Source organism: Acytostelium subglobosum, assembly GCF_000787575.1.
Source record: "Acytostelium subglobosum LB1 DNA, scaffold: scaffold18, whole genome shotgun sequence".
NCBI classification, from domain to species: domain Eukaryota; phylum Evosea; class Eumycetozoa; order Acytosteliales; family Acytosteliaceae; genus Acytostelium; species Acytostelium subglobosum.
This window is the reverse complement of record NW_012236515.1, coordinates 4,621-28,986: the sequence shown is the minus strand read 5'-3', so window position 1 is coordinate 28,986 and position 24,366 is coordinate 4,621. Positions and strand designations below refer to the sequence as shown.

At 44.3% G+C, this 24,366-nt stretch overlaps 8 protein-coding genes across 8 annotated transcripts; 5 read left to right on the top strand and 3 right to left on the bottom strand.

Moving 5' to 3' along the window:
• Positions 1-177: 177 nt before the first annotated feature.
• Positions 178-1,289, top strand: SAMD00019534_083070 (hypothetical protein; the record flags this gene model as incomplete). The annotated part of the gene is made up of 2 exons (XM_012896198.1): positions 178-653; positions 758-1,289. Coding segments are annotated over 2 exons (1,008 nt in total), but the record flags the coding sequence as incomplete, so codon positions are not given.
• Positions 1,290-1,815: 526 nt separating this feature from the next.
• SAMD00019534_083060 (hypothetical protein) lies at positions 1,816-3,175 on the top strand (the record flags this gene model as incomplete). Its single annotated transcript, XM_012896197.1, has 4 exons — positions 1,816-2,216; positions 2,281-2,617; positions 2,681-2,891; positions 2,955-3,175. The coding sequence occupies 4 exons, from the start codon at positions 1,816-1,818 to the stop codon at positions 3,173-3,175; spliced, it is 1,170 nt and encodes a 389-aa protein (XP_012751651.1).
• A 16-nt stretch (positions 3,176-3,191) lies between these two features.
• Positions 3,192-4,305, top strand: SAMD00019534_083050 (hypothetical protein; the record flags this gene model as incomplete). Its single annotated transcript, XM_012896196.1, has 3 exons — positions 3,192-3,707; positions 3,779-4,101; positions 4,185-4,305. 3 exons carry the CDS (start codon positions 3,192-3,194, stop codon positions 4,303-4,305), a joined length of 960 nt encoding a protein of 319 aa, XP_012751650.1.
• A 141-nt stretch (positions 4,306-4,446) lies between these two features.
• SAMD00019534_083040 (hypothetical protein) lies at positions 4,447-7,582 on the bottom strand (the record flags this gene model as incomplete). The annotated part of the gene is made up of 5 exons (XM_012896195.1): positions 4,447-4,589; positions 4,672-5,059; positions 5,148-5,168; positions 5,244-5,360; positions 5,435-7,582. 5 exons carry the CDS (start codon positions 7,580-7,582, stop codon positions 4,447-4,449), a joined length of 2,817 nt encoding a protein of 938 aa, XP_012751649.1.
• Positions 7,583-7,596: 14 nt separating this feature from the next.
• SAMD00019534_083030 (hypothetical protein) lies at positions 7,597-8,311 on the bottom strand (the record flags this gene model as incomplete). The annotated part of the gene is made up of 2 exons (XM_012896194.1): positions 7,597-7,675; positions 7,767-8,311. 2 exons carry the CDS (start codon positions 8,309-8,311, stop codon positions 7,597-7,599), a joined length of 624 nt encoding a protein of 207 aa, XP_012751648.1.
• A 1,117-nt stretch (positions 8,312-9,428) lies between these two features.
• On the top strand, positions 9,429-19,820 carry SAMD00019534_083020 (hypothetical protein; the record flags this gene model as incomplete). Its single annotated transcript, XM_012896193.1, has 6 exons — positions 9,429-10,484; positions 10,571-10,907; positions 10,975-11,183; positions 11,262-11,677; positions 11,760-19,607; positions 19,676-19,820. 6 exons carry the CDS (start codon positions 9,429-9,431, stop codon positions 19,818-19,820), a joined length of 10,011 nt encoding a protein of 3,336 aa, XP_012751647.1.
• A 506-nt stretch (positions 19,821-20,326) lies between these two features.
• On the top strand, positions 20,327-21,025 carry SAMD00019534_083010 (hypothetical protein; the record flags this gene model as incomplete). Its single annotated transcript, XM_012896192.1, has 4 exons — positions 20,327-20,443; positions 20,504-20,617; positions 20,683-20,801; positions 20,860-21,025. The coding sequence occupies 4 exons, from the start codon at positions 20,327-20,329 to the stop codon at positions 21,023-21,025; spliced, it is 516 nt and encodes a 171-aa protein (XP_012751646.1).
• Positions 21,026-21,695: 670 nt separating this feature from the next.
• On the bottom strand, positions 21,696-22,031 carry SAMD00019534_083000 (hypothetical protein; the record flags this gene model as incomplete). The annotated part of the gene is made up of 2 exons (XM_012896191.1): positions 21,696-21,727; positions 21,794-22,031. Coding segments are annotated over 2 exons (270 nt in total), but the record flags the coding sequence as incomplete, so codon positions are not given.
• Between the last annotated feature and the right edge of the window lie 2,335 nt (positions 22,032-24,366).

Below are 24,366 nucleotides of genomic sequence, written 5' to 3'. Positions count from 1 at the left end.
TTGTAATCAATCTACAGTTCATAGAACTTTGTTACATCATCTTTAGGAACGAAAATCAGTACCAGGGTCCATCCAATCGGTAAAGACTAAATCTGAAGAAAACGAACGAAACAACTGTTGAAAACAATCTAAAATCATCATTACAATATCACTACATAAAACAATATTTATATATAAATAATGGATGATTGCAATGACACAACAAACCATACCACCATGTCACTGACAGGTGGTGCACAGCCAGTCAAAGTTACTCCAGAGATGGTAGCACAGCTAAAGTCATCACTGCTAGACGTCACACAGCCAATCGCAAAGAGATTCAGGTCATTGTTCACTTTGAGAAATCTAGGCGGTGAGATGTCCATAGAGGCTATGTCATCGGCACTCAACGACGAATCTGCACTGTTACGTCACGAGATTGCATATTGTCTCGGCCAGATGACTGATCGTCGTGCTATCGATGTATTGGTGGAGATTGTAAAGAACCTGGCTGAACACCCAATGGTTAGACATGAGGCCGCTGAGGCCCTTGGTGCCATCGGTGACACAGTGGCTCTTGAAACTCTCAAGAAATATTCACAAGATGGTACACGTGAAGTGGCAGAGACATGTCAACTGGCATTATCACGTGTAGAGTGGTACGCTGTCAATGAGTAAGTCTGGATGATGAATGTTTGTTGCGCACAACATTAACTTCAGTAATCGATTGACCCATATATATATATTGTTGTTTATCCACAACTACTACTAATTATAGACCAGCGTCATTTGAGAACAAGGCATATCTCTCTGTGGATCCAGCACCATCTCTTCCAACCTCTGTACCATTTGAAACTGTAAAGAATGACTTTTTGAACGGCGAGCTGGACATATTCAACAGATATAGAGCGTTGTTCTCATTGAGAGACAGAGGAGATGAGGCCTCCGTTCTGGCACTGTGCGAAGCCTTCAAGGATGCCAGTGCTTTGCTAAAGCACGAGGTGGCATTTGTTTTGGGTCAGCTGCAACATCGTGCTGCCCTGCCAGCTCTCACTGCAGTGCTCGCTGATGCAAGAGAGTCTGCCATGGTGCGTCATGAGGCAGCCGAGGCACTGGGGGCGATCGCCAGCACTGAGACCGTTCCTCTACTCGAGCAATTCATCAAGGATCCAGAGCCCATCGTCAGTGAGAGCTGTCTGATCGCACTGGACGTCACAGAGTATTTTAACAACACAGAGGAGTTCCAGTATGCAGACGGCATCAAGATCCTACTTGAGAAGGCAAATCCACAAGCAGTCACCAATCACGCCAACCAATAATAATAATAAACTCAAAGTGGTGGTGGGTGTTGTTGGCAATAGATGGACCCGCGAGGTCTATTCCCTCGTTTTCACCGTTTTCACTCTTACGATTTGACTCGAGACGATAGATATGTTTTTATTATTATCTTTTCCAACAAATATTATTAAACATATAGGTAATTCTCCTACAAAATAAGGTATGTAATTTTTATGTCCATTATAAGGTTGACTTGTCTATCTCTATATTCAAATGTGAATATATTTATTTTGAGGGTCCTTCGTTTTTATGACCTGTCGTCTTTTATTGGTTGGACCAACCCCCAAACACACCAATAATGGAAACCCCTCACCTACCGCACTCAAGTCCACCCCCCAACCCCTCACCACCAAGCCAGACTACACTAGTGTAGTCACATGATGAATTCGTTGGGTGGAATAGTGATTCTAATGATCTAACCCAACAACAACAACAACAACAACAACAACAACAACAATTAGAAGAAGAGTTATATCTGTATATAAATATATACAATAAATGACAACCTCGTCATACAATGATAGGCCATCTACTCAGGACAACTGTCCCGATCAAAGTTGCCAGCATCATCAACAACTACAACAGCAGCAGCAGCAGCAACAGCAACAGCATCAACAACTACAACAGCACCACTCCAGCAGCAACAACAACAATCACCTGAACAGTTCGACAACTGCCGCACCCCAGAGACCTGATGGCACACACCCTAACCAACCTGATAGTATCAATTCAATAATGAGTCCGGACACTGGTCTGTTCACCAGAGTCACCTTCAAGGTAGAGACGCCAGTGGACCAGATGGCATCTCCAAACCAAGTGGTGGCGATCATAGGTGATGTACCAGAGGTTGGTAATTGGTCCGCTTCTGGATCAATCCAATTGGATAACGTAGAGAGGACGTATGTATCATGTTGCCTAACACACTCACAGAGAGGTGGCTAACTGAATATATTACCACTATAGTGATACACATCTCATATGGACCACTTGTATCGTGTTCCATTCGTCAGAGAAGATCCACTACAAGTACATCGTACTAAACAAGGCCAGAGTGCCACCTTTGCTTCAGGAGTGGGAGGCCACCAAGGGCGTACGTTCGATCCAAGTGGAGGGCAAGGAGATGTTTGTAAACGATGGCCTGTTTGGCATGCTTGACTCTGCATCACAGCCCTGGATCGGTCGTGGTTGGCTGGCCGAGAATGAAACCCAACTACGTGTTATGCTCCAAGTGGACCAATCACCAGTTATTCTATACGACAAGGCACTGGAAAACTCAAACCTGGTTCTAAGGATTCATGATGTATGTTGACATGTATTAGTGATGATTTATAACTCTAACACTTCCCTTCCTTGGTAACGACAGCCATATGGATTATCGACAGATTTCCAACTACCACTGATGAGATACACTGAGCTTGTTCTGCATGCCCCATCAATGGAGCAGCTGGGCTTCTCTGCCAGTATCCTGAGACAATGTCCCACCAGCAATGATCATAAGGACCTGCTTGGCAAAGTGTTCATTGTGTCCAATCAATTGCAAAGCAAGTGGGCCAAGTTACATTCACCAATTCTAAGTATGTATAGAGTGTGGCAGACAGTCACAAACATCCAGTTGTTAACCTATAGTTAATGATCAGATGAAAAGGGACCGATTGGCGAGTTCAGGTTCAACTTTATGGTGGTGACACCATTCACACACTCAATGAACTCATTGAGCTCCCTCTGGCATGCCTTTGTCGAGCATCAACCTAAAACACTAATTGGACACAGAGGCAATGGCAAGAACAACTTTGGTATCAACACCAGTGCTGTTAGTGAGTATCTATGCTTTAGTCATTTTGGTCTGCTGGTACACTGACTCACTTGTGTCAAATATGCTAACATGCCTGTCTGTCCACCTGCCAGCCGAGAATACCATCCTCAGTTTCTTGACTGCCTATCGATTCGGCGCCAAGATGATCGAGTTTGACCTACAACTCACCTACGACAATATACCCGTCATCTTCCACGACTACGAGATCGAGGTGGAGACAAAGGAAGGTGTAAAGATGCACGAGACCATAAACCGATTGACTTTGGACCAGCTCCTAAAGTTGCGCCCTTTAAAGAAGGCACCTGATCAAATCACACACGCCATGAGCAAGATCAAGCACCATCGATTGTCCAGGAGCACTGGTGATCTGCATCAGGTGACCAGGGAGGAGATTGACACTCACCTTCCGCACCCTGATGTCATCCACGGTGGATATAGCACCTTCCAAGATGCATTTGCTTTAGTACCTCAGGATGTAGGATTCTTGGTCGAGATCAAATATCCCAACCTTGCAATGCAAAACCTACGTAACTTTACCGCACCCGAGCGTAACAAGTTCGTCGACATTATACTTAATGTTTGTATTCACAAGAGATCTCTCAATCAAAGAAGCCCCCAACAGGTCACTAACAACCCTTTCAACAACAGATTGTATTTAATGAGGCACAGAACAGGAGAGTAGCATTCTTGACATTTGATCCAGACATTGCCATTCTTCTCAGAGCCAAACAGTTTAGGTACCCTGTGTTGTTCCTGGTATGCTGCGAAACTCCAAACTTCTATAACGTCTTTGATCCAGATGTCAACGTCCACGACACTAGAGGAAACTCAATAATGAATGCAATTGCATTCGTCAAGATGGTCAACCTCGATGGAATCGTCTGTGACTCTGAGTCAATTCTCCAGAACCATTCCTTTGTCAAGGCAGTCCACTCTGAGAATCTTCTACTATTCACATATGGTAGTAGAAAGTATGTACATACATTCATTCATTCTTAAAGCTTTAAGATAGGCATTGTTCACTAACACATTCGAATCACTTCACGTTCATTAGTGTTGATCCAGTAAATGTCAAGGTACAGACAGAGTTGGGTGTAGATGGTATCATTGCTGACAACATGACCAAGCTTTCTAAACGTGTGAGAACCTGTATGGATGCAAGTCTCTCCGATTAGTCTGACCTCATAAACATGTCCAACTCCGAGGAACAATTAAATATAATATATTTACTAAATTATCCAGAAAAAGCCATCTTAACAACCAATTAAATAATAATTACATCTTGTATATATATGTTTATAAATAAGGGGTTGGTACTATTGTTTGATACCGTGTATAACTATCTCTAGTTCCTTCAGCAGCGATTCTTTGTGCTCTGGTGTATCACAAAAGAACATCATGATCTGATCTCCATGTCCACATAACTCAAACGAATACTTTGACACTGTTCCATAGCATTCTAATCAATGTGGTTGAAATTGGTGGTTAGTCTCCAACGCCTTAAATAAACATCCATCCATCCATCCATGATTCTGACTTACTCTGTCCGTCTGCGATGTTCCTGATTCGCGAATTACCCAGTGGGATGGTACTCTTGAGCTGAAGCTTCTTCTTGCTGCTCTCTTTGGTGATGAGCAACATATCGTTGAAAAGGTAGTAGATCCTCTCCTTGACCTTTTCTTGGTCCTGTGAGTACTGTGAGATGTGTCCCTCGCGCACAAGACACCTGGTATCCGAGTGCAGCTGGAAGTCCTTGGGTTTGGACTCGATTCGGTTTGAAATGTTGGTGAGTGTCTGCACCCTGATCTTCTCGTTCTCCTCTCTGCGCTGGTTCTCATTGACGTCGGTGCAGATGTCTTGTACCTCAAACAAAGAGATACACAGGTTGTCATAGTCTGGATGAGATGGTTTGGTATTCTTGATGATCTCCTTTAACAACAGTGAATATCTCATGATACGTTGCACTGGAGTTATCAAGAGAGCTTGCAGGTTCGTACCCGTTGAGCTTYCCATTCACCCAAAGTGACTTCTCAGAGTTCTAAGTTATCGATGGTGTGATTGGGGGATGTGTTAGGTGGAATGGATAATATCTGTTATGTGTACTACTACATACCTTTATAAATGCCTTGAAAGAGCTCTTTGTGTTGTTATGCCTTTCAATAGATGTCAAAATGTTGTTGTAAGACAATGTGAAGTTGTTATATATCGCTTTGAACTGGTTCTTTGTAACCTGGTGTTGTTGGAGTGAGTGTCATACAATGTTAGGGCAACAACTTTAAATATTGCCACTGTGGCGGTACTTACAAACTCAACTAAAATATCGCCAATCTTCATTGAGGTGTTCCAGTTCCTAACTCTGTCGCTCAGTCGTTTATACATGTCTCTGTTGATGTTGTAGATGATCTCGTGCTTGCCAAAGAGGAGATCAACTTCCTCTGCAGATATGAGAGCAGCGTCTGCCTTGCATAGGCCACGAAGGGGGAAGGCAAAGTTCTCGATGATCTTATCCAAACCTTCCACGTAGGTGCACTCGGTGGTGATCAGTTCACGGACGGCCTTTGTACGTAGTTGCTCTCGTTTGTACTCCTTTCTGGCTTTCCATCGACGGAAGTTGGACTGCAAAATGACAGCAGCCTCCTCCTTTGTGAGCACACGGCGAGGTTTGACAATGACCGACTCAAATGATAGGTCTGCTAGGTCTGCCGCCAGCTTGGCCTTGTTCTTGAGTGTGGCGGTTGATGATGTCGAGGAAGTCAATGAAGAGGAGCTCGTGGTGGTCGTAGTAGTAGTTGTGGTCTTGATTCCTGCTCTCCTTCGTTCGTCCGAGTCAAATGATCTTGATTTCCTGTCTTTGGTCACAGGAGTGGAGGTTGAAACCGACTTGGCTCTTGGCTTTGTGTCAATCTTTGCCTTTGGTTCATCAAAAGAAAGTACCGACTGGGACTTGGTTGGCTCGTCCTTTCCAAGCAACACCGAGGAGCTGGAATGCCAATCGTCAACGTGTATGCCAAGAACCCTTTCGTTGGGGAACTTTTGTTGGCATATGGGACAGGCAAAGTCGGTGAGCGTTGTTGATGTCGTTGTCGTCGTTGGTGGGGACATTGACCTTGCTTTTTGGGCAGCAGCGGCGGCAGCCTTTTTTGGCGCCTCCTTGTGAATGGCCTCCAACTCCTTCTTGATACGGTCCTTCTCAAAGTTGTTGGTTGCAGGTGGACGGAGCTTTGGTGACATGCTGTTGCCTTGATGATTCATTGTTGTTGTTGTGGAGGTTGATGTAGAGGAGGAGGAAGAAGAGGTGGATGTCGATGAGGTTGTTATCATGTCTGAGAACAAATCTTGGGGGAAGGCGCTATCGGCCAATGGTGACGTTGTTGTTGTCGTACTACTGGCTGAGCTCATGTTGTTCGATGTGGTAGTTGTGTGGCTTGGGGTCAAGAGGGATGGATTGGTTGCTCTTGCCTTCTTCTCTGCTGCTGTTCTTTCTTCATACTCTTTGCGTAGCTTCTCCTCTACTTCTTTCCTGATCCTCTCCTCAACCTTTTTCTTGTACTCTTCCTCAGAGAATGGTTCGGATGAATCGCTGCCAATGTTGGTTGCCTGTTGGAGTTGCTCAATTGCCTGGTATCTATCGATATTCTTCTTGACATCATCGTATGAATTAAATGTTGGTTTGGACTGCAAGGGCTGGACTTGATCAATAGTTGGTATTTGCTGAGGGAAAGTCAATTGCTCAAATGCAAACATTTGGTTGGGTTGATGTTGGGTGGTGCTGCTGGACTGCTGTTGGACACTGGATGATGTAAAGGATGTGTTCTGCTGCATTGTGTATGGAGTTGTCGAAGAAGCAGGTGGACCCATAATCAGAGAGTTGAGTATCACGTTTGTTCCATGTTTGTTTGGGTTGGCAAAGGAGTTTCCATTTTGCAAGTGTTGTGGAATTGGTGGAATGATCAGCTCAGACTTTGAACCCATGCTTCCTGTGCCCGATGGCAAATTGTTGGAGGTTGCCTTTGAGGGAAGGCTGTTGGTAAGGCCAGTATGACTGCCCGAGGAGGTGGGGGATTGAGTTGAGCCACTGACTGGTGGCAGCTTCTGTTGTAGGAGCAATGAAGATGAGGGTGATCCATTGGCCAGAGGCTCGCTATTGAATACAAGATTGGTATGGGGTATTGAGTTTGGAATACGGGCGGGTAGTGGTTGAACCATGCCTGGTGGCGCTGCCGAAGAGGTTATCTGAGTTGATTGATGATGGCTACTGCTGCTGCTCATCTGGGTGACCTGAGTGACTGGTGCCATAATGTTGGGCATGACCATTGGATTCATGCCGATATTCATATTGTGGATTGGTTGTGGATTGATCATCTGTGGATTCATTGGTGCCATCATGTTGTTCATCATATTCATTGATGGTTGTTGTTGTTGATGACCGAGGATTTGTTGTTGTGGCATCATTTGGTTCATCACGGTCATTTGTTGGCCAATATCTCCAACCATTCCAACTCCTCCTTGGTTGAAGAAAGGCTGTACCATGTGCTGTTGTTGTATCTGTTGTTGTTGTTGTTGTTGTTGTTGTTGTTGTTGTTGCCCTCCCATATTCAATACGGGGGTTTGTATGGAGTTGCGTATCTCTGCATACTTGTTTTCGTCGCTCCAGTTGGCAGACTGATATTGGTACTTCTTCTTGTCCTCGTGGAATGGGTCGTTGTCATTGTATGTTGGAAACCATCTGTTGTTGCCATTACCTCCGATGAGATTCTGAGCAGAGCCGCCCTTTCCTCCACTATTCACAAGGCTGCTGTTATTGTTGTTGTTGATTGGCATTATAGGTTGCATCGGCTGCATTGACATTGGTGGCATCTGCTGAATGGGCATATGCTGAACTTGAGGCACCATTTGATATTGGGGACGTTGTGGTTTCATGGGCTGTGGAGTGGGGTTCATCAGCGGAGCATAGGAGTTCGAAGGAAGTGGTGTAAGAGGTTGTTGTAGAGCTGTTGGGAAGCCATTGTTGTTGTTGTTGTTGTTGTTGGCAGTATTACTCCCAAATTGCTGAGCTGAACTAAAGTAGCTAACCTGTTGGGAGAATGACTGATTCATGTAATATTGCTGCTGCTGTTGTTGTTGTTGCTGTTGTTGTTGCTGCATCTGCTGTTGTTGAGACAAAGAAGGAAGGACTAACATATCATGCGTCAGTAGAATGCTTAGGAAATTATAATTGAGTTGACAACTTACTACTGGTTCCTTGCATGATTGGATGTCCAACTTATTCTTTATATATATGTATATTCTTTAGGATTCGTTGTCTAGCAATAATCTCTAGTATTGGTGTAGGATTTAAACAGTGTCTGTTGGTGGAGTTACTATGGTTGGTTTGTTGGTTGATTGATTGCTAGGATGAATGGATGGATGGATGGAATGCGTAAATATTATCTATCTATACGTTGGTTGATTGATTGATTGATTGATTGATTGATTGATTGATTGATTGATTGATGATTGATAGTGTGTTTGATGAGAATAGGAGTAGTCGTAGGAATGGGCAGGCGTGAACAACAACAACAACAAAGAAAGAAAGAGAGAAAGAAAGAAGGAATGAGGTGACACTCTATTACCCAAGTTTAATCAACAACAATATATTGGGAGGGGAGAGAATACGTTGGTGGGGTTCATTACCTGATACGTCTTCTATCTATCGATTGAGTGTGTGGTGAGTGTGTATTTGTTGACAAACAACACTGCGACAAGAATTCAAATAATTTTATCGTGGGTTGATTCAAATAACACTATTATTGAACTTCGACTTTGAATAAATATTAATCATAAACACGGATGACGACTCGAATCGAAGTCCTTTTTCTCCAAGCCAAGACCAGATAACAACCAATCTTTAGAGACTACTTACATTTCTGGAACAAACCCAGAGAAAGGAAAACCACTGACAATCACATCATATGGATATCGCACTTAGAGTTAAATGAATAAAGTTCATTCTCCTATTAATTAAATATAAATAATATAAATGTTACTTGACCATCCAACAACTACACCAAACTTCTGTTGCTGCACTATTACTCACTCATACCCTGGGTCACTATTTTTTTTTTGTAATGTTCATACCCCCATATGACCTTATCTGATGATCACGAACGTATTGGTGAAAATCGCTCATTATTATTATCTCTTCTCTCAATATCAATCAATCAATTAATCTATCTATCTATATCTATCTATCCATCTCTCTATCTATCTATAATCTTTATCCATCGAACAATTGATAGAGAAATTTAAAAGGATGGCGATGTTTAGAAAGATGAAGGATCTTATGAAGGATCTCCCGACTGCTGTGTTTGGTGATCAACAACAACAACAACAACAACAACAGCAATCTCCCTCTCATAGCAATCCTTCAATGTTACACAACGACACACATCCAACTAGTGTCCACTTCTCGCCACAGTCTCCTCAACCGCAACCAATCTCACCTCCAACTCGTGTCAACTCCTATCAATCAACAACAGCAATGTTATCATCACCTTCAATATCATCATCCTCAACAACAACAGCAACAACAACAACAGCAACAACAACAACAACAAATGACGTCCATTTGCCCTCAACGACGATCGACGTATGGACTGTCATGACAGCGGCCGAGATCCCGTCGATCAAAGCATCGATGACATCACCTGCCAAGCTAAAGGCTCTGTGGCAGGACTTTCTCTCAAGCAAGTCTGACAAGGACAAGGTCAGCAGACTGAACAAGGTGTTGCCGCACTTTATCTCTCTCGTGGAGGATCGCAGTCTCGATGTCAGGAGCATGGCCGATGTGTTTGGCAACAACTCCAAAGCCTTCTCATTTGCTGTTTCACGTCGACTCGTCAAGGATTTGCAGGAGCTCCCAAAGATGCAAGCTGCTTCTCAATCTAAGGAGATGTTGTCCAGAGAGGAGTTCAAATACTTTTCACAGTGCGGTCCTACCAGCAACTACGGCTTTGAGATTCTCTACACGCTTCAATTGTTATCAGAGACACAGTTGGCGTGTGAGGCCATGGCCGAAGCCAATGTACCGTCAAACTTGGTGCGATCCCTTCAGCACCTTTTCAATGTCCCGTACACATCCCTCGAATCGACCAAGGGACTAGTTGAGGACAAGATCATTGCGACCCTGTGCAATCTTTCCAAACAAAAGAGTGCCATCGAGGAGTTGCAAAAGAGCGACACACTGTCCATAATGTTTGGACTGATGTCACATGAGTGTCCAGCAACACATCGTCCACTCCGCTCAAAGGTTGTGGCCTTTGGCAGTGAGTTGTCTGACCTCCATCCACCCACCATAACATATATCAACTCCAAGGTATGATAACGATCATCATCATCATGTATGCTCCAACAACACTCTTACTGACCTATATTACCTACCTACCAACAAACAAACAACAGAAAATCATGTCACAATTGATTAAGGATTTGAACAACTACTTTGCGTTCACTACAGAGACATACGTTGCAATATGTCAGATGATCATCAAGATCCTTCACGAATCTGCCAAAAAGTCGGCAATCCTTCTTGATGACTTTCAAAAGATCGACGGTTACTCCTTCCTGTTGACATCTCTCTTTCGCCTCGAGTCTTCAAAGGAGAAGCCCAAACTATTTGACGCCGTTCTCGATTCGATTTGCTCACTGGTCTATGTCGGCTATGGCCACATCACTGTTCCAGAGAGCTCCCCTGTCCCCTATCAAACATCCATAAGCCATAACCTTAAAGAAATATCAAGTATGTATACAGCACAAACGACACACTATGTGGTCACCAACTCTCTGACATCATCAACACCATCTAGACCAACTGTATATCGCCAAGAATGAATCGGCATTCTTAATAATGGAGAAATATTTCTTGCAGTCCAAGTACGAGGACAATCGCATGAAGGTGCTGGACCGTGTACTTTCAGTATACTCGTCCAATCCAGTCAACTTCATTCTCCTGCAGCATCTCAACACGCTGACCAAGTTCATTCAAGAATATGAAAGCTTTAGTAATCCACTAAAGGTAAGTGTCCCTTTGTATACAATGATGAGACTCAAAGGTCAGTTTAACTAACATTGGACACAACAAACAACATGTTAGCATCATGTCATGAGGATTGTCAGCTTCGTAGTAACAGTGTTAAACTTTGTACCATTCCAAGAGCTCAGCACATTCTCGTTGCTTCTGAACGAGAAACCATCAGTATTCACATTGGAGATGATCTATCAACTCATCACAACGCTCGTCAACTTTGAATTTCGTTACAAACATATCTTTAGGGAGGCAGGACTACTCGACATTCTTATCAAAGTCGTTGATCTTTACACACTTGATCTACACAAGATTCAACAGCAACAGCAACAGCAACAGCAACAACAACAACAACAACAACAGCAACAACAAGCACTGGACACCACAATGGAACCCAACAAACAGGAGTCATTCGCCATCCTACTGGACTCGACCTATCTACTGATAGCTGAACATCCAGACAATATCTCTATCACCAGGAAATAGTATGTTTTCTTGAAGTTAATCACTCAAACAAATCTTCTTACCTTTATTTATATTTTATATTAACATTACATTATTCTCAAGTGACTTATTCGAAACGATGCTCTCATTGGTACCGTACACATTCATCAGGAACAAGGCATTGCGTATCCTACAACAGTTGATAAAGTACGATCCAGACACGTCACAGAGAGAGTTCAATGGTTTGGTTAGCATCCTTACGACTACACCAACCAATCGGGCAGTCCAGATGAAGACCGATGTGTTCAACTCGATTCGTAAACTCTTTGGTATATCAAAGTATGCTCGTGACTCTTTCAGAGAGCATGGAGGCTTTGTCGCCATTGTCTCTGTGCTTATTGGTATGGAGTCTAGTTTTGCAACACCAGTAGACTCGGCCAACAACAATAACAACAACAACATCGAACAAAGCGACGAAGCTTCTCTGGACAGACTGGCACTTCTAGAGTCGATATGTCGTGTGACAACATCTGCACTCTGTGGAAATGCACTCAACAGGACCTCGTTCGAGCAACAGATCGGATACTCCACATTTGCCACTGGTCTTACCCTGACCAGTGTTCTCAAGACAGTGCATGCACCACGTGTCGTTGACTTTATCTTTGACATGGTCACTGAGAACCTCAATGGCAGTGATATCCAGAGCAACCGCATGATCATCAGCAATGTGGATGCGTTCATAGTCATTCTTGACATCATCCCGCACATTACCAACGCTACCTACGTATTGGACATTGTCAAGCGACTCAATGACATGGCAGACTATGGTCGCTTCAACCAAGAGGCACTTTCAAAGCTGTCAATACCCGACTGGATTCTCACCAAGTTCCCTTCGTCACTGATGAGTACCACCGATCCACTTCAACCACACCTGCTGCGTCTCATCCAGACTGTTGGAGCCAATTGTCTTTCGGGCACTGAGCTACGTCAGTTTGTCAAGTTGCTCAAACCAGAGCACTCACCAGAGGTGCTTCTCAAGATTCTCGCCTCTATGGCCAAGTCTCCATCGACACCACCATACTTTGAATTCAACCCATCGAACCGAATGACGCATGGTTATATTCACCTTCCAGTCCAGCATCAATGGCCACCAACCAATGGCTATACTATCATGTTTTGGCTGTACATCGAGAAGAATGGCCCACAGATCGACCTCGTCCAGATTTACTCAGAGGACAAGAAGTCCAACCTCTCACTTTGTATCAAGAATGGACTACTCAGCGTTGTGATTCTCAACACATCCAAGTATGTGATCGATTTCCGTGATCGATTCGAAGAGGGACAGTGGTACCACATTGGCATTGTACATGCTCGCCGTCTTTTATCTGGTACAGACTTCAAGGTGTTTGTCAATGGTTTCCTGAAGGAGAAGGCTGCCAAGGCACCCTATCCTGCACAAGCTACTGGAAACCTATTCTGTGACATTGGATCAACATTGGGAAATCGTCATCCCGGAGAGCAGATCTGGCGAGTTGGACCATTCTACTTGATTGAGGAGGCAATGAGCTCCAAGCATATCAATACTATCTTCTTCCTCGGACCAAACTATAGCGCCAACTTCAAGGGCCGTTTCTCACCCTACCAGACCTACGAGATAATCAATCACCAGAACCTCACAGCAATCAAGGAGCTTGAGTATGGCGATCAGCTCGGCCCACTCAATCTCTCTAAGGTGTCTATGCAGATCGACGAGGCCAAGATCATCGTTGGATTGTGTGCCAACAACAAACGTATCATTCGCAACACTCAATCATCCAGCAGTGATAAGTCCAACCTGCCACCGCACGTTGAATACGTCATTGGATCATCACGGGACATTGCCACCAAAGACGCAGAGTACAAGGTGGAGATCATCAATCAGGCGGACCTGTCGGGCAAGGTGCGTGGCCAACTAGTTGGCAGTGTTGAGGCCTTCCGTAGGAACAAAGTGGCTGATGGAATTCGAAAGATTGGTGGAATGCCAGTCCCTCTGCTTCTCTTGGAGAAGGCTAACAGTTTTGAAACCCTCCACGATGCCTTGCAACTTCTGGTGGGAGTCATCCAATGCCATCCGACCAACACACATGAGATGGCACAGATCAACGGTTATGAGATAATGGCTTGGATTCTGCGTCGCAAACAACATCTCTTTAACAATAGCGTGATAGACCTCATCTTTGACCTTGTTGGTATCAATGGGGCAACCAGTGTCACCAATCGACTCGAGGGTACAGTGGCCAATTGGAATGCTTGCAAGTATATCCTGCTCGACCATTCCGTGTGGAAGAACACTCAGATAGAGTATCAGCGATACATCTTGCAGGGTTTCAACGACTTGGTAGTGGACAATCATCAGCACAGCTTCAACGCCGAACAGTTGCGAAAGATTTTCATCATCCAACAACTGTTTGACATACTCCAAGACGACAGTGTATCAGAGGACATTGTGCAGAGCGTCATCACAGTTCTCTACAACATGTTCAACGAGAAGTTGATGGTGGATGACATCAGACTGCTCTCTGCCTATCTCATATATGGTCTCCACGCCAACCAGACCAGACGTTCACGCAGATACTCTAGCAAGAGAGCTGCGCTCGATGTTAGAGTGAATCAGACGGTCAACCGCGTATTCCAGATGTTCCTTCAGGTAGTCACCACATCCAAAGACACCAGTGTGATCTTTCGTCGGGTGTCCTCTTTTTGGAGCTTCTTCTTCATCAGTGAGAAGTTGCCGCCCCTCTCAGTGTCACTGGCTCTCAAGGTTTCAGTTGCGTTCTTCCTCCTCAAGCACGAGTATTGCCAATCGTTCATCAAGAAGAATGGCTTTAAGCTGCTCGAGGACATTCTATCGGGTATGAACGGCTATCAAGAGGTGTATCTCTCTCTGTTGCATCTTCTGTTGGGAAGCAAACCAAGCGTTTTGATCGAGGGTCAAACAACACAACAGACAGCAGGAACATCGACCACTGAGCAACCTTTGTCCAACCTTGAGTTCCACGAGTTGCTCAACATCTTTAGAGCCAGTGAACAGAAGCTCTACTGCATTGAAGCCGCACAGTTAATACTATCATTGGTCAAACGCTCCTACGAAGACAACTACCAGTACATACATGATAGACCACAACAGTATCACTCTGGAGACCAAAGTGAGCTCACAATCGACGACCTTTCTGCCCGCTACCAGATCCCTTCTCCTGTATCCACCACGCCATCATCATCTTCCATGTCTGCTTCACCTCTTTCATTCTCGCAGACAATCAACAGCTCAACCACCTCCACTGCAGGTGCCAATAACACATCAGCACCACCGTCAAGCGGAGCGTCTAGTATGCTGGCGCGTGTTGGAAACTTCCTCAACAAGTTTGAAGAGATAACACTAGATCTTGCAGGTGCTCTCGAGGAGACTGATGGTCAGCAACCTTCTTGGTCCACCAAGAGGCGACGAAGCACATCCTTCAGCACCAGTGCGGTGCCCACCCACAGTGTCGTCCCCATCTCTGCGGCGTCGTTGGCATCTTCACAAGTGGTCGACATTGGTGTTGTGCAGCCACTCATGCCTTCAGCCACACCCGAGGTGGCAGCCAATTTGCAGCACACCATACTCACCTACTTTATGTATCTCTTCCACGAGAATGGTAGCTTCCAGCAGGAATTCTTCAACGAATCCATGATCGAGTACCTGGTCTCCATACTCTACCCTGGGGGCCGTTTGACTCTACTGCCAGTAACACAATTGGACAACAAGAAGAAGGACCGAGTTGCAGACCTGATCATGAAGTTCTTGTGTCAGATCGTATTGTCAGCACTGCGCAAGTCAAACAAAGCAATAGCCATCACTGAGACTGTCCTGGACTCTACGCCAATCAAGAGCAGCGACGACGACCACCTCGTCTATCACACAAGGATTCTCTTTGACATACTCTACACAATAGAGAACAACATCACCAAGTCAGAGTTCTTTGAGAGTGAGCGTGGTGTTGGTTCCAACCTCGTCAAGTTCTGTTCCATGTTGGTGGATCGCGCACATCTCGACATGTTCAAGGGTATCACACGTCGTGTGCTTCTCTTCCTGGTCAAGCTACTGGAGAAGCTTGAGGCCGACCGCCCCTCGCTCAAGAATGTACAGCCTATCTATCGTAGTTTGAATCGTATCACTCTGCACATGATCAACAGCAATAGCAACAACCTTGGCTCTGATATGATGACGGAGGAGCAAGAGGCAGACATTATCTTCACGATCAATCACATCTTGAATCATCAACGCATTGTCTTTAGTGACAACAACAACGATTCGGACTTTATCGCATCACTCTGTTACCCACTATTCAAGTTGACAACAGAGGCGCCTCAGATCATTGTGGATGGCGCCATCAAACTCTGGAAGCTGTTGGTGCAGTTGCGTTCACCATTCGCCGAGACTCTCTCATGGACTCTTTCATTGCGCACACAACGAGGCGAGGTGATAGACCTTCGACCTGGCTTTGACCTCCTGGCCAGCAAGGGTGTCAAGGAGTTCAACAAGTACATACAGGACAACATCGTGTCTGTCAACTTGGTGTTTGAGGACAATGGCAAGAAGGCTCACCTCAATTCACTCAGTGCCGAGAAGAAGGGCGAGTCTGACTACCTCTACAGCATCAGATATTTGCGTAAGGAGAGAATGTTGGGTCACGAGAAGAATCAACGCAAGATCGCAGCGAATGAGGCCGAGAAGAAGGAACACATCACCAAGAAGATTGAGTACTTTGTCTCGTCAGAGGTCGAGAGACGCAAGAAGATCAATCAATCAGAGAAGGACAAGCTAAAGTTCAACACCAAACAGTTCGAGTCGATTAAGGACCAGGTGACACGAGAGCGCGCTGTGTGGGGACCGAATGACCCGTCACCACTCGATAAGTTCAAACTGGACTCCACAGAGGGTCCATATCGTATGCGCAAGAAGACCGAGAAGAACTATGACTTTTACAAGAACTACCCATTCGTGCCACCAACATTCGATGAGAGCAACAACAGTCTCCTGCCTCTTCCATGCAGTGAGGACAGCAAGGCCTTCATGGACATTGCCGGTACACCTGATGCCGACCTGTTGGAGCCAGCATACTGGAAGTTCACTGCCCCTGATGGTTCTGTACTTCCCAACTCTGTTCCAGGTGGTGGTGGTGGTGAGGGTAGTTCTCAGTCCTCCCATCAACAGAAGCAACAGCAACAACAACAACAACAACAGGTCACGGTCAAAGCCAAACGAAGTAGTTCAGTCAACAACAGCATGTTGTCTTCAAGTGGGGTTTCATCGTCCTCCAAGACATCAGAGCCATCCTCCCCTCTAAGCTCTTCAGTGGATATCACTCCGCCAGATACACCACTTGGTACATCTGAAGAGGAGATACCTCCTCCACCATCATCAACCAGCTCTGATTTGGAGTCAGAGGAGCAATCCGAGTACGAATCCAAGCTCTTCAACCTTTCAGAGACGACTGAGCGTAGTGATGTCACAAATACTACCGACACAGACACCAATAACAACAACAACAACAACGACACTCCAACATCAACCACACCTGCATTGACGAGTATCAACAACGAGGTTGACGAGTCACTTGGAGCACTTGATGAGGAGAACTCAATGACCACAAACACAGAGGAAGAGAACCTTGCTTACACTAGACAACTCGATCCCTACGACCAGAACTTCCTCAGAGACGAGCTTCGTCGCAATCCCAAGCTACTGTCAGTCATGTACAATTGTGGCAGTGTGGATGGTATGGATAAGATCGAGGGCATACTCCTCTTTTGTCCCGCCAACATGTACATCTTTGATGGCTACACCAAGGACGAGCAGACTGGTGAGGTCACAGAAGTTGAGGAAAAGATCAACATGGACTGGTTGGTCGAAGGCGCCGTACTACCACCCAAGAAGATAATCTCCCACAACAGCATCAAGTGGGGTTACGAAGAGGTCAGAGAGGTGCTCAAGCGTCGATACCTCTTGCGTCCTGTGGCAATGGAGCTGTTCTCAACCGATGGCAGAAACACTCTCTTTGTTCTCAAGGACGAGTTGACTCGTGATGATGTGCACTACAAAATCATCACAAACGTATCGAACAACACAATTGGTGACGTCAGCGGCATCAGTGGCTCTCAGACCATTGACGATGATTCTCGAGAGAATCTTGGCATGCGTGAACGTCTGACATCGATGTGGAGGAAATCACCTCTGACCATGAAGTGGCAACAGGGCCAAATCTCCAACTTCCAGTATCTCATGCATTTGAACACACTAGCTGGTCGCAGCTACAATGACTTGACCCAGTACCCTGTGTTCCCTTGGGTGTTGCGCGACTATGAGAGTGATTATCTCGACTTGGACGACCCAAAGGTATATCGTGACCTCTCCAAGCCAATGGGCGCACTAAACGAAACGCGTGCCGAGAAGTTCCGCGAGCGTTTCGAGAACTGGGACGACCAAGAACCCAATGAGCACGGCCACAACGTGCCCAAGTTCCACTATGGCACTCACTACTCCTCGGCAGCCATCGTCTTGTACTACCTCATCCGTTTGGAACCGTTCACACAACACTTTCTCAAACTGCAGAGCGGCCGTTGGGACCAGGCCGACCGTCTGTTCAGTTCAATCTCCGAGGCATGGACCTCTTCTTCGTGTGGCTCCACTGGCTCAATCATGGAGCTTATCCCAGAGTTCTACTACCTGCCCGAGTTCCTTCAGAACTCAAACAAATTCAACTTTGGCACAAAGCAAGGTGGCGAGATCATCAACGATGTGGTCATGCCCCCGTGGGCAAAAGGATCGGTGCAAGAGTTTATCAAGTTGCATCGAAAGGCACTCGAGTCAGACTATGTGTCTGAGCATCTACACGAATGGATAGACTTGATCTTTGGCTACAAACAGCAAGGCAAGCCTGCAGAAGACTCCCTCAACGTGTACTACTACCTTACATACGAAGGCGCCGTCAACATTGATGCCATCACCGATCCTATCGAGAAGGCAGCCACCATTGCACAGATCAACAACTTTGGTCAGACCCCCAAGCAGCTGTTTGACAAACCACATCCAAGACGAAATCCTGTGCTCAGTTCATTCCCATTCTACGCCAAGTCACTTGTTGGTAATTTCATCAAGGACATTGGTGAGCCTGTAGGACAAATCCGCTTGGTGAACGAGCGTGCCTCCTGCACTGGCTTCTTTAGACACCAGCTCGCCCCAACCTTTACAAGATACATCACTTGGGGACTACCCGACGGTAGTATTCGTTACAACACTGGAGATAAGACAAAGGCGCTCGAGGATCACCACGATGGTCCACTCACTTGTCTGACCGCAACCGATGATGGATACATTGCCGTCAGTGGAGGTGTCGATGGCTTGGTGTGTGTATACAACTTGAAGCGATACTCGCTGAGCAAACGACTGGTTGGACACACAGGCGCTATCACTGCACTGGCAGCATCGAGACCATTCTCTCTAATCGTCAGTGGATCAGAGGACCAAACCTGTATCATTTGGGATCTCAATAGACTGCGATACTCTAGGACACTCACTGGCCACGATAGTCCAATCTCGTGCATTGGCGTACACGACACCACTGGTGATATTGTCACCTGCTCAGGTACCACCATCAATGTCTACAATGTCAATGGAGAATTGGTGCTCTCGTACAAGACATCTCAGATAATCTATGACCAAATCACATCATGTCTCTGGTCAAAGGGACCCGAATGGTTGGGCGAGAATGTGCTACTCACTGGACACCGAGATGGAAAGATCAAGGTGTGGGGATTGGAGAGCAGACTTCTTCCCTCCATTGACAATGATCCATTGTCACCGCTGGCATTCAAGAATGTACTTCTACTACGATCGACGTTTTACAACCAATCAGCTCATACCAATGCAATCACTGCTCTCTTTTTGACAAAGTAAGTCATTCATAAACAAATAGAAATAGAATCACTTACTGACTGCTGACATACATTCACACACGCAGTGACCAACAAAAGATCTACTCTGGTGATATCGATGGTAGGGTGTGCATATGGTCTGACAATGAGATTGTCCAGGTCAAGACGAGACCAACACCAGGACTGAATGCAGCGTACTTAAGAAACATATTGCCTGCTGTCAAACATTAATAAATATGGTTGAGTACAAAACACCACTCGTTTCTGATTTGATCATTAATCACATGACTCATATTTATCATTAAATACACACAGCTGCGAATGTCATTCAAGTTCAACTTTAAGATTGATGTAGGCCAACAAACAGTGCTTCAAATATATTTATGGAGAGAATACTGACCATATTCCTCTCCCTTTAGGACTCATCAGAAGAGATATCAACAACAACAACAACAACAACAACTTTTGAACAAATTGTTGTTGAAGACATCACAATAGAAGAGCGAGAAGCCTGTCTAATAGAAACAAAAGATATCAGTGTACCATCAAGTACTCAGGTGGAAGTAATTAGCTTTGGTGGAGATGTTAGGCTTAAAAAGTTGTTAAAGCCAATGAGCATTTCAGAACAAGAGAATTCCTTATGTGATCTCATTAGTTCAAACAAATCAGATCTGATACCTGGAGTATACGAGGGTGGATTCAAACTTTGGGAGTGCTCGATTGATCTAATCAACTACATGGTAGAGACAAATATTCAGTTGAGAGATAAGAGAATACTGGAGATTGGTTGTGGTCATGCATTGCCTTTGATATATTGTTTACAAAGAGGTGCACACTCCACCTTTCAAGATTATGTATGTAGGAGTAGGACAGGTAGTTGAACATGTTGATTAATATCTATTGTTATCTTTTAGAACCACGAAGTTATCAAGACATTGACAATCCCAAACGTGATTGTCAATTCCAATGCTGCCATTCAAACTCTTCACCAACCAAGATTCATCTCTGGCGATTGGAAACATGTTAATGTAGGTCCCTTTAAAGATTGATATTGAAACTTTAAACAAACTAACTTCTGTATCCCCAATCACAGCAACTACTTAAGGATGAGAAGTTTGATATCATCTTGGCTTCGGACACCCTTTATAGCATACAGTCCTTTAGGAAACAAATAGACTTAATCAATGACCATCTCGACAGTGGTGGAATATGGTACGTATCTCTAAACACTCTCAAATTATGGACCATTACTAATATGTCGCAATATTAGTCTGATGGCAGCCAAGTCATTCTACTTTGGTGTTGGAGGCAGTATGTTCGAATTCAAGCAACTTGTTGCATCCGAGAAAAGACATCATTTGGAGGTAGTCAAAAGTATAAACGATGGAACATCAAACATGAGGGAGATCATAGGGATAAGGCTGAAGGAGAATTGACTTTAATGGGCCAAGGGAGACGACTCCCTGCTCATCACTCGCCAATAAACAATGAGACATTGTCAACCTGCATGGTGGACTGTTGAGTTATCCTGGGCAACGATCAACTTCTTTCCATGTAGTCTTTCGTAGTCGTTGACAGACTGATCTAAATCTCTCACCATGATTTCAACATAGGTCTCTGCTTCCAAACCTGACAATGTATCCAGCTCCAAAGTATGTAAAGAATTCCCACAAAGATACCTTGAATCCACCACCTTGTTTCTGTGTCCGACCCTGGATTGGATTCTTGAGTGCCCAACATTTCTTATGGATGATCCGTTGCATTTGAGCTTACGACATATATCAGCTTGGTCATCCCTTTATCATGCATTTTAATTGCTTTTATCCTCTCCTGACAATCTAATACCATGAGACATTCTAGAATATATAACTCTTTTCCAAATACTCAATTTGTTATTCAAATTGAATGCTGATGTTATTCCAACAGTTATTGATGATGTAATCAAACATGTCTTTGTTTATAATGGTCGGATGGAGTTGAAGAACCTGAGCGAACTGAGATTGATCTGACTTGCTGTCGACTCGATCTTCACAAAGAGTCGTTCCAACGTTCCAAGACTGTAATTCCTATGAATCACTTCAACAGTGATGGATATTGATCGTTTCATCTTGATGTGTCGAGTATTACTATACTATAATCTTGATTGGTATTAGATTTTGTTAGAGGTAGAGGTGCGACGATCGGTCCAAGATTTGGGTTGTTACCTGTGTAGTTGGATGTTGATGAGCCAAAGTTGATGTGGATTACTCCAACGACAAAGAATATGGTATGTATAGCTTCTTCTTGATGGGTCGAGTCTGATGATGAGTCATAGGTGTTTGTTGGACGATGTTGGTGATCAGTGGAGTGCGACGATCGTAGTTGATGCCAAAATGTGAGCGTATCCTGGCTGTTGTTGAATGTGTTGCTAAAGAATAGCTTCAGATGTGATGTACAATATATCTATCGATTCACCTTGATGTGTTGAGTCTGTTGGTATGTCAATTGTAGGTGTTATCGAGATGTAGCTGGCTAGTTGGAGTGCGACGCTTGGCGTGTATTGGGAAATGATATCTCTGCAAGCTGTACTTTGTAAGAACACAACAATTTTATCGTGGTGGTGTCCATGAGGTCCAATGAGGGGCCTCTGGTGCATCTCTCACTCAACAGGGGTCTCAAAAGTGCACAAATGGAGGATCACCACCACTTGAAGGAGTGCTTTATTCAACATTTTATTGATGTTTTGCGTGGTGGTGTCCATGATGGCTTCCAATGTGGGGTCCGCGACGATTGAGTGTTTTGCTCCAAGCCAGTGATCAATCAATGAGGTGTTCGAGGCGATGAATCTGTGTTGCTGTTATGTGTTTGTATGATATGTTCGCTTTGAAGAATGACTTGCTTGCATCCTTCTCATACATTTTAATTCAAAATAATGCAACAATAATTCATCCTCTCATATCAACAACCAAACATGTCCTCACGAGTTGATAAATAATCTGCCACACAAAAATGAATTCGACTCTAAGTCGATGAATCTCACGCAGGAGTTGTATGCGTGGACACCTCCACGATTAATTTGTTGTGATAGGTTCAACAGTCACATATTATATATGGATCGATTCCTGTAGATGTACTGAATCTGTTGGTGTATCAAACGTATGTGTTGAACATTGTTGGTGCGTCATCGTAGTGTCGAGACGCATTCGAAAGGCAATCATGATGTCTGGTGTGATGTTGTTCAATGATGATGATTGATATCTTGATCGATTCGCGTTGATAAGAGGAGTAACAAGATGTATTATGTTGAGGTGTTGAATGACGTCAGGAGTTGATAGATCGACCTTCATCTGTTGTTGTAAATCTGGATATCCCCTCCAAGGCTTCTTCACCTTATTGTGTACCTGGGATGACGTAAAAGGAAGGACCCCCACGTGTGGTTGACCAATGGGAGGTGAGAACTTGTCTGTTTATATCCGTGAAGGACAGCAATGAAATGACTAATATTTTCACCTGTTAGTCACAAGAAAGATTGATAACTTGCCAATTGATGCTTAATATAGTAGTAATAGCATTCTGCTGTGCAAGAGTAACAATAATATCTATCTTTTATTTTTTTTTTTTTTTTTTTTTTATATTTCACACAGGAGCATATACACTCCTGGCTTCTCGATTTATTGCATTTGCATTTTCGATATGTTTTCACTTCGACCCTAGGGCATTTTTGTGGGGAGTGATAGTTGGTGTTGTCTTGTGATTTCGCACTTTCGAATTTGGACTCCAACTTGAGGTCTAGTTCGGGTCAGGGAAGCTTGACTTTCAAAGTAAGTGCTGCAGTTTACCGTCATGCCAAGGACTAATATCTATCTTTTATAATTATAGATCAACACCACACCAAATAAAAATTTATTTATTATTCAAACATTGTCATTGTTAAATCAAACAATTATACAACATACAAATACTAAGATGTCAAACAACCAGTTGTTTGTCTTCAATTATGGCAAAGGAAAAAAGAGAGGCAGGCCAGTCTCTAATCAATATCAAGACCTTGACTCGAATAGATCAGGAGCAACACCAGCAACTGTTCCAGCACCTGTACCATCTCGAACACTTCCAGCTAGAACAACACAATCACAATCGTCATCATCTCAATCATCATCATCTCAATCATTATCATCACAATCGTCATCATCACAATCGTCATCATCTCAATCATCTTCATCTTCATCTTCATCTTCATCTTCATCACAAACATCAATAGGTGTGTCGACTCAAACTATTCGCATTGCGACTCCAAGAGTCCAACCTCGATCAATAACAGCCACAGGTACAACCTTGCAACAACATGGTCAACACAGTCCTTATGAAAGGGTGATTGACCTGTCTCAGAGTTGTCAACACATTGTTAACACAACAGCAGCAACTGACGAGTTAGATGACGACGACGTTGACGGCTATGACAACGATGAAGACACCATTGCTCAGATAATCAATGAGATGGCAATGACCAAACAGAACACTCCAGTGGTAATACCAGCAGCGGTGGAGGTAATACCAGCAGAGGTGGAGGTAATACCATCACCACCATCTCAATTGGCTGCTTCCAGTTCCTCGACAAGTTCAACGAAACAATTTCCACTAGGTCTCATCAAGCAGCTTGTAGATAACAACAACAATAATAATATTAATAATAATAATAATAAGGAGAAGGACAACAACGTCAATTATAAGTGCTCATTATGCCCAACAACAACAAGGTATTCATATAACTTATATGAACATATTCGGAAAAAACACA